The 15,271-nt window shown below is 45.0% G+C and overlaps 1 protein-coding gene across 1 annotated transcript in view; it reads left to right on the top strand.

The window, feature by feature from the left end:
• LAMA1 (laminin subunit alpha 1) overlaps positions 1-15,271 on the top strand; it is a 159,749-nt gene that overhangs the window by 91,466 nt on the left and 53,012 nt on the right. Inside the window, exons 21-33 of the mRNA XM_082853408.1 lie at positions 208-388; positions 1,022-1,158; positions 1,859-2,095; positions 3,095-3,238; positions 3,741-3,920; positions 4,824-5,009; positions 5,555-5,682; positions 6,334-6,454; positions 7,846-7,983; positions 10,058-10,179; positions 12,647-12,733; positions 13,037-13,230; positions 14,147-14,289. Coding sequence (XP_082709534.1) covers positions 208-388; positions 1,022-1,158; positions 1,859-2,095; positions 3,095-3,238; positions 3,741-3,920; positions 4,824-5,009; positions 5,555-5,682; positions 6,334-6,454; positions 7,846-7,983; positions 10,058-10,179; positions 12,647-12,733; positions 13,037-13,230; positions 14,147-14,289 — 1,998 coding nt within the window. The remainder of the gene's footprint in view (positions 1-207; positions 389-1,021; positions 1,159-1,858; positions 2,096-3,094; positions 3,239-3,740; positions 3,921-4,823; positions 5,010-5,554; positions 5,683-6,333; positions 6,455-7,845; positions 7,984-10,057; positions 10,180-12,646; positions 12,734-13,036; positions 13,231-14,146; positions 14,290-15,271) is intronic.

Raw genomic sequence — 15,271 nt, 5'->3', positions numbered from 1 at the left:
GAGCAGGTTCCTGCAGCATGGATGGTGAGTGCTATGCAGCCCTACCTGGAGAGTATGTATTCGGTTTACAGAGACCATTGGAATGATGCCAAGAACACTTTAGGAATCTGTGACACATGCAGTTGTTGATTTGCGAAATGTTCTAGTAGATACTAGCCACTTACTAAAATGTATTTTGTCTTCCGTGGCTCTGCCCCTGTGAAACAGCACGGCTACTACGGGTTGGACACGGGGCTCGGGTGCCTGCCCTGTAACTGCAGTGCATCGGGCTCCCTGTCGGACGACTGCACGGAGGAAGGCCAGTGTCGCTGTGGCCCAGGTGTAGCTGGGGAGAGGTGTGACAGGTGTGCCCGCGGCTTCCATGCCTACCAGGACGGTGGCTGTACACGTAAGCTCCTGAATTCAGTGTTTGAGACTTCATTGTAATTCCCAGACTTTTCTTTGAGCTCTCCTTTGACTTCTGTCTAATTCTGTTAAGTTCCTTTACATTCTTTTTTCTGAACGTGTAAGATTTCATACCTTTTTTCTATTTCCTGATCCCTATTCTGGGTAAGTCCACAAGCCTTGGTCAGGCTGTACTAACTGTGTGAGCTTAGACTAATTACTTAACTTTACTTAGCTTTGGTCTCCTCATCTGTAAAATGGAGAAGTCGATTATTCTCTCCATCCAGGAGTTACCGTCAAGATTGTGCTTAAAGTCCTTAGCATGGCGATTGTCATACAAGTGCTCGGTAAGTGTTAACTCTCTGTTCTCCCCACCTGTGGAGGCCTTTCCCGGTCTTTTCTCTATTTCTCCCACTGTGCCCTATTCTCTCTCATCCAGGAGCAACTCTCCACAAGGAGGAGCATTCACCTCCCGTGAGACACGGCGGGGTGTTGGGGATCACGAGTTTTCTTTCAGGAACTAGAAGAGTGATTGAGATTATTTAACACAACGGAAATAACTTGCAGCATCATCTCTGACCCCTTCGGTTGACCCGACGGTCCTGATCTGTAACAACACCTTGTGTCTCTGTTGTAGCCTGTGACTGCGCTCACACTCAGAACACCTGTGACCCGGAGTCAGGGGAGTGTGTCTGCCCGCCTCATACTCGGGGTGCAGCGTGCGAGGGGTGTGTAGACGGATACTGGGGCCACAACCCGGAGCTCGGATGCCAGGTGTGCACTGTCACCTGCACATTTTCTCAACTGAGAATTACTTTGCTGTGTCACGTGTCATTCTTCTTTTATCTATTCGCTTGATTTTAACCTGTTGAGTAGCTTGATGGTTTCTATTCAGAACTCAGTACCGATTGTAGGAATCAAAGTGGAAGAAGCAGCGTCCTTAAAATACAGTATTCTAAATTTTCTTCAAGAGTTTAGCTGTGGAATTGATGGTTAGAAGATTAAAAATTTATTTTGGTGCCCTTTAAATATATTCTGCAATATATGCTATCTTCCAGGAGAAAGACATAAATCACTTTATTGGGGGTGGGGGAGGTATGTCCGATCTTCATTGGTTCTGTATTTCTGTGTTACTTTTGTCAGTTAAACTTAGACTTTGCATTTTGGAAACAGAGGGAGTGTTACTGGACTTCTAAAATAATTTTGCTGGACTGCTTTGTCCTATTAAGTAGATTGAATTTCAGGCCATGGTTGTGGCCCAGCCTGCATGTGTCACAAAGGTTCACTAACGTCCAGCAGCGTAAGTCCTGACCTCTTGATGGCTTGTGGCAAAGTGAGTCCATATGGCAATAGTGAGAGTGATCCATTTGTGTGTATAATCTCCCCACGTTTAGTGTTTTCCTGTAATCCCCATATGTGTACATAATGAAAATATAAAAGCTGCCTTTTTATTTATTCAGTATTTTTCTTGCAGGCCTGCAATTGCAGTAGCGCGGGGTCAACCAGTCATCACTGCGATGTGCTCACTGGCCATTGCCAATGTAAGCCTGCATTTGGTGGACAGACCTGCCATCAGTGCTCCCTGGGGTACAGAGACTTTCCGGACTGTGTGGCCTGTGACTGCGACCTGAGAGGGACACTGGCCGACACCTGTGGCCAGGAGCAGGGTCTCTGCAGCTGTGCCCCGGAGACCGGAACCTGCTCTTGCAAGGTACTAGCGCCCGGTTCCACTTCCTCCCTCCCTCCCACTCGCCATTCTGACTTCGGGGCTTTAACTATTTAAATAAGCACTTGGGTTTTAGACGCTTCTCATAATGAGTTTGCACCACCTTCTGGGTCTGGGTTTAAATTCTGTGTATGCTCTTCTAGAATGATGGATGATTCTTTAGAAGGAATTTGTACTGTTAATCACAAGTGTCAGATGATGGGACTGATTTGAAAAACACGCTGAGTTTTCTATCATGTGTTTCAGTTGGCTGAGTAGCCTATCTATCTTGAATATACAGGTAAAATAGATAACACAGGGCTTCAGGAAGATTTGTGATTCTATACCTGGTAAGTAATTATTCTCTTGTGCGTGCTGGCCAGACTGGAGGACATTTGTGTTTATTATTTTCCCAGGAGGTTAGATTTCAACATCATACTTAACTCCGTGTATTTCCTTTCATTTTCCCGTTGTGCTTTGTTATTAGAAGGTCCTTGGCCATCTTCTCTGTTCCTTTCCCAGGGTCTGAGAGATGGAATCCTGGTTGATTAGCGGTGGGGGAGGAGGAAGGGGAAACTCATGTGGCTGCGGGGTAACGGGAACATCAGTGGACGTGTGCTTGGTTCACCACATCTGTGGTAGCAGTTCTCACCACGGATGGTCAGCACAGGAGGACCTGCCCTAATAATTATCTGGCCCGTGGCTCTCCACCTGACTGGTCACCTGGGACCTCCAAGAGGATCCAGGCCCGCTCCTGGAGACTCACCAGGGAATCTCCATTTTCCAAAAGCTTCCAAGACGATTCTGATGATCAGCTGAGTTGGGGAATCACTGAGTCTGAGAGAACTGATGCTCAGAGAGGTTAAGGAACCAGCCTAAGGAGCAGCTAGTTAGCCATATTTGTTCATCCAAAGTTATTTTTGTGTTTTTTCCCATTTCTGTTTGTTCATAAACCGTGTCTCTTTTTTTCAGGTAAAAATGAGTCTGTCACTTTGTCCCCTTTAGGAAAATGTCATTGGCCCTCAATGCAGTGAGTGTCGAGCTGGCACCTTTGCTCTGGACGAGGCGGACCCTCGGGGGTGCACCCCATGCTTCTGCTTTGGGCTGTCACAGCTCTGCTCCGAGGCCGAGGGCTACGTGAGAATGCCGGTGGGTTACACACGCAGATAAATGTTCTGTTTGCAAGCCTCTACCCTTGGGAGTTGGGTGAGGGTGGGAAAGGCAGCCAAGAACTTACATTAAATTTTGCCCTTACTGCATCAGAAATTCTAGGAAGCTGATTTGGGTTAGTCCAGAGTCAGAGGTCTGCTTCTGCTGTCCAGGAAGTAAATGGAGCAGGAACCAGGGCGTCAGTGTCGTTCTGTGCTAATCTGCCTGCAGCTTTAGTCGGAGTGAAGAGAAAACTCTCAGCAGTCTCCTTCACGTAATTGGACCTGGCCCAGTATAGGAAGAGTTTGACCCTAAATGCAGTGGTTTAAAGGCATTTTCAGTTCATTTTAATCCAGGTGTTTAAATTGAAAAGAAAAGTCTTTCTTATTCCTGTTTTAATAATGAAACTGTCTCGTCTGAAACAGTGGAAGAATCTGACGGTCAAAGGTGCGGCGTTAATTCACATTCTAAAGTGGCTTTGTCAACTCCCCTCCGTGACTAGGTAACGCTGGGCTCAGATCAGCCTCTTCTGCGTGTGGTTTCTCAGAGTAACCTCAAGGGTACGACCGAGGGGGTGTATTACCAGGCCCCTGATGTCCTCCTGGATGCCGTGACCGTCAGGCGGCATGTCCACACAGAGCCGTTTTACTGGCGGCTGCCCGGGCAATTTCAGGGAGACCAGGTGAGACGTGCACCCAGCCTCCAGCCATCCACATTTCCTGGGTGCACTTTGAAATCACAGTGGCCTGGGTTGGCCTATTGCTAACTGGAGTAGTTATTAATTTCCTCTTCTAAGTGGGGATGGAAAAGGTTAACACTTGTAAAAATCCCCCGGATGAATGGCTCTTTAAATTTCTCCATCAATTTTGAAAGTCTTTTAAAGTTCAAAACATATTATTTTTCTTCTTAAAGCAGTCATTCGACAAACATTTATTGTTTTTACTAATAGAGGCTCAATGCAAACTTGGGTGCTGTGGCCTGAGAGGGTCTTCTCAAGAAATGGGCATTCATTTTGGGGGGGGGACAGAGACTTGAAGTCATAATGTGCATCTTTGTTTATATAAATATAGCAGTCTGTATACGAATTCAGCCTGATTTTTAAAACTTGAAAACATGTGCTCTGATGGCTATACATAATTTTTAATTCAAAGGAGCTTGAAAGTAATTAGAATGACTGTTTTGTTACTTTGGAGCTTACCTTTGTTAGTATCATCAAGAGGAAACATTGGGAGGTGATGGCTGTGGCTGTGGCTTTGGTGATGGTGGTCCCATGGGTGTATACTTATCCCCAAATCCATCAACCTGTATACAATACATAAGTACAGCTTTTTACAACCGATCACACCTTCATGATGCGGTTTTTAAAACTTTTGAAGGATTGCTTACTTAGGAACGGTAGCCTAGGTCAATTTAACGATCCATAATTAAGTAGAATTAGAAGGAAACTCATATCAGACAACGTATTCCACCCACGTGATGTATTTTTAAGACACAAGATTTCTTTCAAATGGCAGCAGGCTTATGATAAAATAATTTTAAACCAGTGCTATGCCAGAGAAGTAAACAACACTGTACTCTTCGACAGCTCATGGCCTACGGCAGCAAACTACGGTACAGCGTGGCCTTCTATTCTTCCAGTGGGATCGGCACCTCCAACCTGGAGCCTCAGGTGCTCATCAAAGGAGGCCGGACCAGAAAGCAAGTCATCTATGTGGACGCGCCCGCCCCCAAGAACGGACTGAGACAAGAGCAGGAAGTGGGGATGAAAGAGGTGACCTAGCAGTCTTTTCACGCAGGCCCCTCGGGCTGGGAACTCTGCTCTGCATGCAATGAAATCATGAAGCTGCTGTAATAAGAGAGTGAAGAAGGCGGCTTTGGGTCAAAATTCCAGTGGGTTTAGCAGAACTTCTACAGAGAATTCAAATTTCACATTCTCAAGAAATGTATATTAGGCTTATGTTAATTTAGTGCAAATTGCATCTTAAATCCTTTATCGTGGCACACGAGTCTCAACCTGTTTGGATATGATGGTTTGGAGTCTTTGGCTGCCCTTGAATTTGGAAAGTGTGGATTCCTTCCTCTAGCGGATGTTTACTGACTGTCTGCGTGGCTAGCGCTGCCAGAGGTGATGTGAGGCCGTTGATAAATGAGATGGTGCGGCTGCCACCCCTGGGAGGTGACACGAGAGCTTCCTCACTTAAACTCAGTGTCACTTAGAACTGGGCTCACTGCTGGAGAAATTTCTAAAGGAATTAAGTTCATGTGCCTCTGAGGATCTGTACCCTGAATTTAATTGAATGTACTTCTCATCCACAGAATTTTTGGAAATACTTTAACTCTGTTTCTGAAGAACCTGTCACACGCTCAGATTTTATGTCTGTTCTTAGCAACATTGAGTACATCCTCATCAAAGCATCTTATGGCCAAGGATTACAGCAAAGCAGGTACTTGGAAACTTCTAGAAGTTTCCAAATATATTCCTTATTTGAAAGCAAACTGAAGGGATTTGATTCACTTTACCCCCTTTACCTCCTATCTTTAATATCATATATATTTCTGTCCCTCACCAAAACTTTAGTAAATGTTAATATTATTATGAAGTATGTGAAAAGTGACATAGATTATCCATCTCCTGTATTAATGTGGATATAACATGTAAGTACATAATGGTGATATCTTCTATGTAAACAACAAAACAGTTCTGCTATTTTCTGCACTTAAACTGCAATGCCCATTTCTCTGTCACAAGGCATCAAGAATGCTGTCCCCTGCTCACGTAGTACTACTCCCATAAAGAAAGCCGCCTAGGTTATGGCCAAGCTCGTACTTCAGATTCTTTTAGGTGTGCTTTCTCTAACATTATATTGAAGTTCTAAACTTTTGGCTGTGGACCTTCCCTGTATAATGACTAGTGTGCTTTTAGTGTGTTTTTACCCATTTCCTTTACAGCTGTGAGTAGGAGCTACTCTCAAACTGGCAGGAAAGCTCTGGTTTCATATATGTGCCAACATTATTCAGTAATGTGCTGTTTCAAGAAAGTGTCTTTTTAAATATTAGTGTCTCCTCTCACATTTCTTAACCCAACGGTTTCACAGAATCTCAAATATTTCTATGGAGGTTGGCAGAAAGGCTGAAGAGTCGCACCCCAAGAGGGAGGTGGCATCCCTTTTAGAGAAGTGTCTCTGTCCTCCTGGCACAGCTGGATTCTCATGTCAGGTAGGGAGACTGTGGTTAACTCCGTTTCCTGGTTTGGGGTTGAAATATGCTTGTTACAGCAGCTCCGAGTGATGAAGAGAACTGTGTGTCTCTATTACGTCATTTTTGCCTTTTAAAAATTACTTGTGGTAGAATAGGCATAAACATAAACTTCACCATCTTGACCATTTCTAAGGTGTACAGCTCAATAGCGTTAAGTACACTCACACTGCTGTACAAGCAATCTCCAGAATTCTTCATCTGGTAAAACTGAAACTCTGTACCCAGTAAACACTAACCCCCCTGGGCCCTCCCCCAGTCTCACCCTTCTACTTCCTATCTCTATGAATCTACTACTGTAGGCCCCTCATGTAAGTGGAATGATGCAGTATTTGTCTTTTTGTGACTGGCTTATTTCACTTAGCGTGATGCCCTAAAGATGGATCCATGTTGTAGCATGTGTCAGAATTTGCTTCCTTCTTTTTTTTTTTAATTTATTTCTTTATTTTTGGCTGCGTTGGGTCTTTGTTGTGGGCTTTCTCTGGCTGTGGCGAGCGGCGGCTACTCTTCGTTGCAGTGCGCGGGCTTCTCATTGCGGTGGCTTCTCTTGTTGTGGAGCACGGGCTCTAGGCACGCGGGCTTCAGCAGTTGTGGCACACGGCTCTAGAGCACAGCCTCGGTAGCGCTAGAGCGCAGAGCGGTTCTAGAGCGCAGCGTCAGTAGCTGTGGCGCACGGGCTTAGCTGCTCAGTGGCATGTGGGATCTTCCCGGACCAGGGCTCAAACCCCATGTCCCCTGCATCAGCAGGTGGATTCTTAACCACTGCGCCACCAGGGAAGTTCTTGCTTCCTTCTTAAAGCTGAATAATAGTCCATTGGATGGATGGAGCACATTGTGTTCATCCATCCATTCATCAGTGGACACATGGGTTGCTGTCACCTTTGGCTATTGTGAATAATGCTGCTACAAACATGGGTGTACCAGTATCTCTCCAAGATCCTGCTTTCAGTTCTTGGGGTTTATACCCAGAAGTAGAATTGCTGGATCATGCGGTAACTCTGTTTTTAACTTTTTGATGAAACACCATATTGCTCCACAGTGCCACACCTTTCTAATTCCCACCAGCAAAGCACAAGGCTTCCAGTCTATCCATACCCTTGCCAACATGTTATCTTCTGGGGGTTTTTTGTTTTGGGTTTTTTTTGTTTTTTTTTTTTTTTGATACTAGCCATCCTAATGCGTGTGAGCTGGTATTTGATTTGCATTTCCATGATGATTAGTGTTAATGAGCATCTTTTCATGTGCTTGTTTAGTCATTTGTGTTTCTTTTTTGAAGAAGTGTGTATTCAAGTCCTTTGCGCATTTGTTAATCAGGTTTCTTGTTCATTTCCTTTGCTTTTGCATTCCCTCAGGACTGCGCACCTGGTTACCACAGAGGGAAGCTTCCAGAAGGTGATGGCAGGAGACCGCGCCCTCTGCTGGCTCCCTGTGTGCCTTGCAATTGCAACAAACACAGTGACACCTGTGACCCTGAAACGGGGAAGTGTCTGGTAGGCTGGTTTGTTTGGGTACTTGCCTGACGCTTAGAATTAGAGCAGGCCCTGAGCATCTACATTTCCAGTTCGAGGTCATACAAGCTTCTTGATTTAGAGTTTAAATTTAGCTAAATGTAAGATATACGTATATTTCCTTCAGAAAGGTCTAGCTAAGTGGTCTGATAATGTTGGTGGAAATTCTCTTATAAATTTTACTTCCTTGAATCTGTTTATGGACATCAATTTGGGAATTAGTCAAGTGTCTCTTGTTTTTTTTTTGGTTTTTTTTTTTGCGGTACGTGGGCCTCTCACTGCTGTGGCCTCTCCCGTTGAGGAGCACAGGCTCCGGACGCGCAGGCTCAGCGGCCATGGCTCACAGGCCCAGCCGCTCCGTGGCATGTGGGATCTTCCAGGACCAGGACACAAACCCGCGTCCCCTGCATCGACAGGCGGACTCCCAACCACTGCGCCACCAGGGAAGCCCGTCTCTTGTTTTTACTTGCAGTACTGGTGGTTGTAGTCAAAGTACGTGAGAACTTTCTGTCATAGAATTTGAAGGGTCACCTGGAGGTTTCAAAACGAGTTAATGTCAAAGTTGAAAATGTGTTTCTCTGTGTAAAGTGATGCCCTCTTCTTGCATTTGTTAAAAACTGCATGTTGTCCTAGAGGTCTTAGTGTGCATTTGTTTCCTGGCCACCTACCCCTAGGCCGTCAGGGACACAAGGAGAGTTCTGACCACTGCAAAGGACCAAGTGACCCAGACAGAAGTCTTGTGTTCCTGAGGACAAACTCTTGCATCCAGGATTTTCCTTAAGCTGACGAGACCTTATTGATAACATAGAATAACCCGATATTCTTTCCCTACTCGTGAAACCTCATTCTTTCTGATAACTCATGTGGGAACATTGGTTCCTTGTCTAAATTGTGCCAAGACTAACCTGCTTCAGGTAAAATAACTCACTGAAGGAAAATGAGCTCCCCACCAAGAAAGACACACCAAAGCCTTAGAGATCTTGGCTGTGGCCCAAACACAGGAACCAGGGTTCCCACACCAGATGCATCTTCTTCTGTTTGGAAGCATCTTTCATATGTGGAATTTAAAGGCAGTCTCCACTGGGAAAACTGTTAAACCATAGCAGTGCCCAGGTGAATTTAGAAGCTGAAGCACTGCTTGGTTCTCCTCAGTTAAAAAGATGTGTGTTCACCTTGGCTGACTTCATTATATATCTGGAATTAAAGAATTATTCCAAGTCATTCAAGGTAAAGTGGACTTAATGAAGATGCAGATAGCTGCAACACTGTTAAAAAAGTTATTCATTCTAATCAGCTCACGCTCCGGGCAGAAGTAAAGTCCTAATACAGAAAATGAGAAAATCTCATTTAAGAATTTAAGGAGAATTGATTTCAGGCAACTTCAGGTGAGATGTAATTAGCTAAGAAGGTCCCTTGGCCAATCACGGGGACAAAAGTCACACGGATAGTTTGAGAAGTTAATTGGTTCTTTCATGCTGCATCTTTCCTTGGTGCAGCTAAGCACTTTGACAAGATTAGGTACTCCTAGGACATTAAATGATTCCCCTCCCTTTCCTGACCTACCAGAACAAAGTTCTCAGGTCAGCGGCTGACCTGTCAACTTATACTCAGGAAAGAACACAGCCCACTTAACCCACCGTCGATTTCTTGAATCATCTATCCGTTCTCTTCTGCCCTCTCAACCCTCCAGTGTGATCACTGAACCCCAACTATGCACAAATCAGTGTGCTTCACATCGCTGTTTGGGTCCCTATACATTTTAGATCCATATTTTAAGGCTCTGAAAGCTGGCCGCACTGGGTATATTTTCTATAAGAAGAATTTATCAGTAACTTCTAGGTTGTGTCGGATGAATGCAATCTTATAATGAACGAAGGCCACAGAGCTGCCAGTGTGTCCAGGATTTTAAAAATATGAAGAAAAATGCTCACCCTTCCTTGAGAATAAAAAAAAGTCAACTGATATGAAACGTGGTAGTGCTGGGCTATTGCCAGATGAGAATGAGTTCTAACAGTTTCCCATTGTTTTCCTCTCCTTTTGAAACATGGGGCCCCAGAACTGCAGCCACAACACCGCCGGAGACCACTGCGATGTGTGTGCCCCCGGCTACTACGGGAAGGTGACCGGCTCGGCCAGCGACTGCTCTCTCTGCACCTGTCCTCATGGCCTCCCTGCCAGGTGAGCCTTGCAGGTGCACTGGCACGCCCACACCACCCACTGCTGAAGGCGGGCTGCTTCCACTCTCAGCTTCACTTTCCAGGGTCTCCACGTGATCTGTCTTAATGAATACTCTGTGTGTGTCGAGAAAGGCTAATTTTAAGAAAAAGTGTTCATTCTTCCAGCATTTGAGGAGAATCTTTTCAAAAGCAAAGTATCTGTGTGTTAGTTTTGAGTGTTAGAATGGAACCCATTAAAGAAAGGACTTTCAGGTTTTTTTTTTTTTTTTTTTTTGCGTTATGCGGGCCTCTCACTGTTGTGGCCTCTCCCATTGCGGAGCACAGGCTCCAGATGTGCAGGCTCAGCAGCCCAGCTGCTCCACATGTGGGATCCTCCCGGACCGGGGCACGAACCTGTGTCCCCTGCATCGGCAGGCAGACTCTCAACCACTGTGCCACCAGGGAAGCCCCAGGTTTTGTTTTTTTGAAGACTAATTTTAGCCAGTGTGGAACCAGTGTGCCTAGAGATGAATTGTTATTAATTTTATGAATAATGATACGAAGAATTCAGTTCCTGTTCAATGCAAGGGAATGGGGTTAGAATTTATACATGCTGATGTCTGATGAAGTGCAGAAATGCTGCATGGTAAGGAAATTGGGGCCAGGTTCTACCTCATACTCATGATGCTTGTATAGAGTTATCTGAACACATAAAAGAAACAAGAGATTTTAGGCAGGAATTGGAATATCCGTGGGTCCTCTTTGGTTGCAACAAAAACTGTAATTCATAAATAACATTTCATTATTGCTTAGAATATTTGACAAGGCATTGACCATGTATAGATCAAATACCAACTTTTGGTATACTAAAATGAAGTTTTCTTTTTAATATTTGTTCTAATCTTCTGTCTTTTATTGTCTCCAAGTAAGTGTTGCTTGACAACGAATACCTAATGAGAGGCACTGTGTAAACTCCTGTAAACTATCAAGCATCCTAAGATGTATTGCTGCTGCTATTTTTTGTATAAAACCTGTATATAAAGTTTGAATCATCAATTTCACTCATGTAATCTAAGCTATATGAATACTTGCATATGTGTATAAAGATGGGCATTGCTTGTACTCACAAGAAATTGGAGGAGGGCACTAAAATATCTCCCTACACGGGACTGATTAAATACCTAGAGTGTATTGTGGTACGTACCTAGAGTGAAATATTGTACCAACACTGAGAAAAGAATAAGGCAGCATCTGTATGTACAGAATTGGAGGAATGGCCAATGGAATTATGAAACTGAACATACGGTGTGATGCCATTTTGGAAAACATTCATATCCGTATGTATGTCCATGTCCCCAGCTCCATAGCTGTACATGCCCAGAGAAATGTCTGGACGGGTGTTTTACACTTCTGCTTTGCACAGTTCTATACTGTTTGTGTATTTTACTTCTTCAGTTACAGAAAGTCCACACCATCCCCACAGCACACCCCCTACACACACACACACACACACACACACACACACGCTAATAAATTAGTACACTGTTAGGAAGAGACGGTGAGAGTGTGAACGTTCCGTGTGTGCTGTGCATCTGAGAGGCCTCGAAAGACGTGCTTTGTTTTCTACATATTTTGTGTTTTCACTGAAGTCTGTCCCTTTAGTGTTTAAGGAGGGAAAAAAGTCAGAAGTGAAGCAGGGCTCATAGCAACCCTGTAACTCATGCTGGGAACTTCTCTTACCGGCCAGATACCCCAGCTGTTTCTTTAGTGGTTTGCAGGTACCCAGCTGAGCCTCTAGTTGGTGATTTAAAATGTGGAGGCAGAGGCTATTGAGAAAAAGGAACGCGTCAGAAGCTGCAGTCCCCGAGTGAGGGGTCGCAATCTGAGTGGATCATCCAGTTTTTGGTGCTCTGTCCTTTTGCTGCTGTAGCCCATCGCCCGACTCCCCACCTTTAGGTCCAGTTACCCTGAGATCCCGCCCTCACTCTGCTTCTTTCCCCTGCTTTTCCCTTTTGCCTTTCACTGCAGTCAGGTGTATCCCCAGCGCTGGTCCAGCTCCCTTCTCCCTGCTGTTCCGCACGTTTGCGCACGTGCAGCTCTCTCCAGCCACCTTTTCATCTGATAAGTCAGATAATTCACGTACATCTCAGAACAAGCCCCTTTTCACCTGGGAAGCTTTCTTGTTTGGTGACTAAGTAGTTGTCTTCTGTAAATCGGGCTGCATCTCCTCAGCACTCACATGGTTGTCACTGGACAGGCATCTGTGAGTATCTTCTAGATACAAGAGATGCAACCGCTTGTATCGATTATGTGTTTATTTTCCTTTTTTTTGCCCCAAAGAGTATAAGCTCTAAAAAACTTGTCCAATTGTCCAGTGTCATCAGTTGTTTTTTAGGACAGTATCATGTACCCTAAGAGTAACGAATAAGTACCCTAAGAAAGATTTGAAGTTGTGTATCTGAAAATTCAAAAAAATTCTTTTCTTCCAGTTTTAGTCCCACTTGTGTCTTGGAAGGTGATCACGATTTTCGCTGTGATGCCTGTTTTCCAGGCTACGAAGGACAATATTGTGAAAGGTATGTCACCTGCCCCTTTTATACACATAGGACATATTTATGAACGTGATCGGGAGCCCTTATCAGTTTGGATGTGCGCGATTGATAATGCAAAATGAAACCCCCTGGGCATCAAAATAGGTAAATGCACTTCCTTGTGACCATCTCATCCTCCTTTCAGGAAATAAAATGCAGAATAAGGTGAGTGGCCTGTGTTCTCTGCACTTCATGTGGCAGAAGTGATTACTGTCCTTGGGAAGCTGCTCTGTGTATTTACTCACTGGTGTTGACCCTCCTGTCTGTCCTGCGTGTCTCCTTCTGCAGGTGCTCCTTGGGCTACCATGGGAACCCTCAGATGCCGGGCGGCACCTGCCAGAGGTGTGACTGCAGCCCGCATGGCTCTGTCCACAGTGACTGTGACCGCGGGTCCGGGCAGTGCGTCTGCAGGCCGGGGGCCACAGGGCTCCGCTGTGAGGACTGTGAACCAAGGCACATTCTGGTGGAGAGCGACTGTGTGTGTGGGTATCACTCCTCTCAAGGATGAAAGGTGGTTTCTCCTCCCAGATGGTTTCCCGGTACGGCGCCCAGTGGCGTTGGCAGGATAGAGAAAGTCCTACTTTATTTTAACAAATCATAGATTCCTTTGCATCTGCCGAACTGAACTCTGTGAAGTGCGTTTGGAGCCGAGGAGAAGGTTCTAGGATAACAGCATTTATCTCTCCATCACTATCAGCAGCACAGCAATGCCAGCTTCATGGTTCAGCTGGTTAATGTCCCCTCTAGTGGAGCCAAGGGTCAGTCAGAGCAGAGAGGACACCTGTGGCTGCTCATTTGTGTCACCAGATTTCACGTGTGGCCTCAGCTCTTGGCTGTTGTGGAATTTTTTTTCGCCAGTTCTGATTTATTTGAATAGCAAGTACTTGAGGTAGTGACCTTGGGATGTCTCCTCAGTGGTTCGCGGGGAAGGTAGGGAAGAAGCAAGGTCAGGATCATGGCAGTCCAGAGCTCTTTTGCTTTTCTTCGTGTGTTTGTCATTAGCAAGACACATCCGTTACTTTCTCCACTCCCCTTCATTTGTACTTGCTGAAGGTGTCTGCAAACTATCTGAGGAAATCACAGGCCAGGCCCTGACAGGACTTGCACTTGGAATTCATGGCCGTAGGTCCAAGTCAAAGATGGGCAAACGTGCTGTAAAGGTTGGAGCAGCGTTTCTGTGTGGCCCTGGGGAGTCACTAATGTGACCTGCGTCTGGGCGTCGTCATCTGAGAACAGGGGCTTGGGACCTGCTTACTTCCCGAGGCACAGTTGGCATGAGGATGAGATGGGATGAGTCCTCGGAAGCACTGTAGATGTTGTTATTACAGGATGCCACGCGCACACACGGGAAAACGTGCTGGCCGCTTTGCTTTAACTTGAACTTCCTCTACCCTGTAGCCTGTGATGATGAATGTGGAGGCGTGCTGCTGAATGACATGGACCATGTGGGTGATGCCATCGTCTCTGTGAACCTCTCCGGCATCATCCCTGTCCCGTATGGGATTTTGTCAAACCTGGAAAATACAACGAAATATCTCCGGGTAGGTACTAGGAATACAGAGATGGATAGAAACCTGTGTCATGGGGAGGTGAAGACTTGGCCTGACAGTAGGGGTCATTTTCTCTGTCCATGCTCTGCATAGGTGCAGGAGCCTCAGTCCCAGTGTCCAGCGCTGGTAGGCGCCAGGCCTTCCCCTGAACCTGACCGGGGACTGCATCATCCACATGATAACTCGTTTCACTGTGGGGCAGCTCTAATTGGTCAAGAATTGATCCATAGATGCCTCCTTGTAGATTCTTCCTCTGTGTTCCTCTTTCTCCTGCCTTTTGGAATAAGACAAAGTCCACTCACCCCTGTTTATAACAGGTCTTTGGATAGTTGAAAACAGCAGACCTAATACAAACACAGAAAAGGAATCAGGATGGCATCTTCTTTAATGTGCTGAATGAAGATGAACTATTTTCTGTCAGTGTATTATTCTTAACTGGAGTTGCAGGGCACAAAAGTTCCTCCTCCCTGGAAGACTATATGAAAATCTCTGAGGGTAAATCATAGTTTTATGTTTAGTTAAAATCTGTGTTTTGATCTGGGTCCAAAAGAAGGTGGGAAGGTAAGAAATTGACTTACTAGACAGCGTTTTTTCATTCTAATTGGGAAAAAATGTGATTCTTAATTTGGCTTAAAGCCTATGCATTAGAATTTGAGATATTTAATTCACTGTGCTATGCAGTAATGCGTGTGTGTGTGCGTGCGCGCACAGTGGAATCCAGCTGCTTCAGTGATCCACTCTTGTTAATCCCGGTCTTTTCTCTGTAGATATAATGGAGTTAAGAAAGATTAGGAAACTCTAAGAGATGTTTCTATATTATTTTTCCTCAAATAGAACGAAATGTTTTGAAAGATAAGAAAAAAAAGGAAGGAAAGAAATGTTTAAGTTTCTTTTCCACTCACTATAGACACAGTCAGTAAGTACTACTCTGTCAGTTTGGGCTCCAACAGTACAACTATATTTCTTTTTACCA

The sequence above is a fragment of the Leucopleurus acutus genome, assembly GCF_964270905.1.
Source record: "Leucopleurus acutus genome assembly, chromosome: 13".
In the NCBI taxonomy this organism is placed as follows: Eukaryota; Metazoa; Chordata; class Mammalia; order Artiodactyla; family Delphinidae; genus Leucopleurus; species Leucopleurus acutus.
This window is presented reverse-complemented; position numbering and strand designations above follow the sequence as displayed.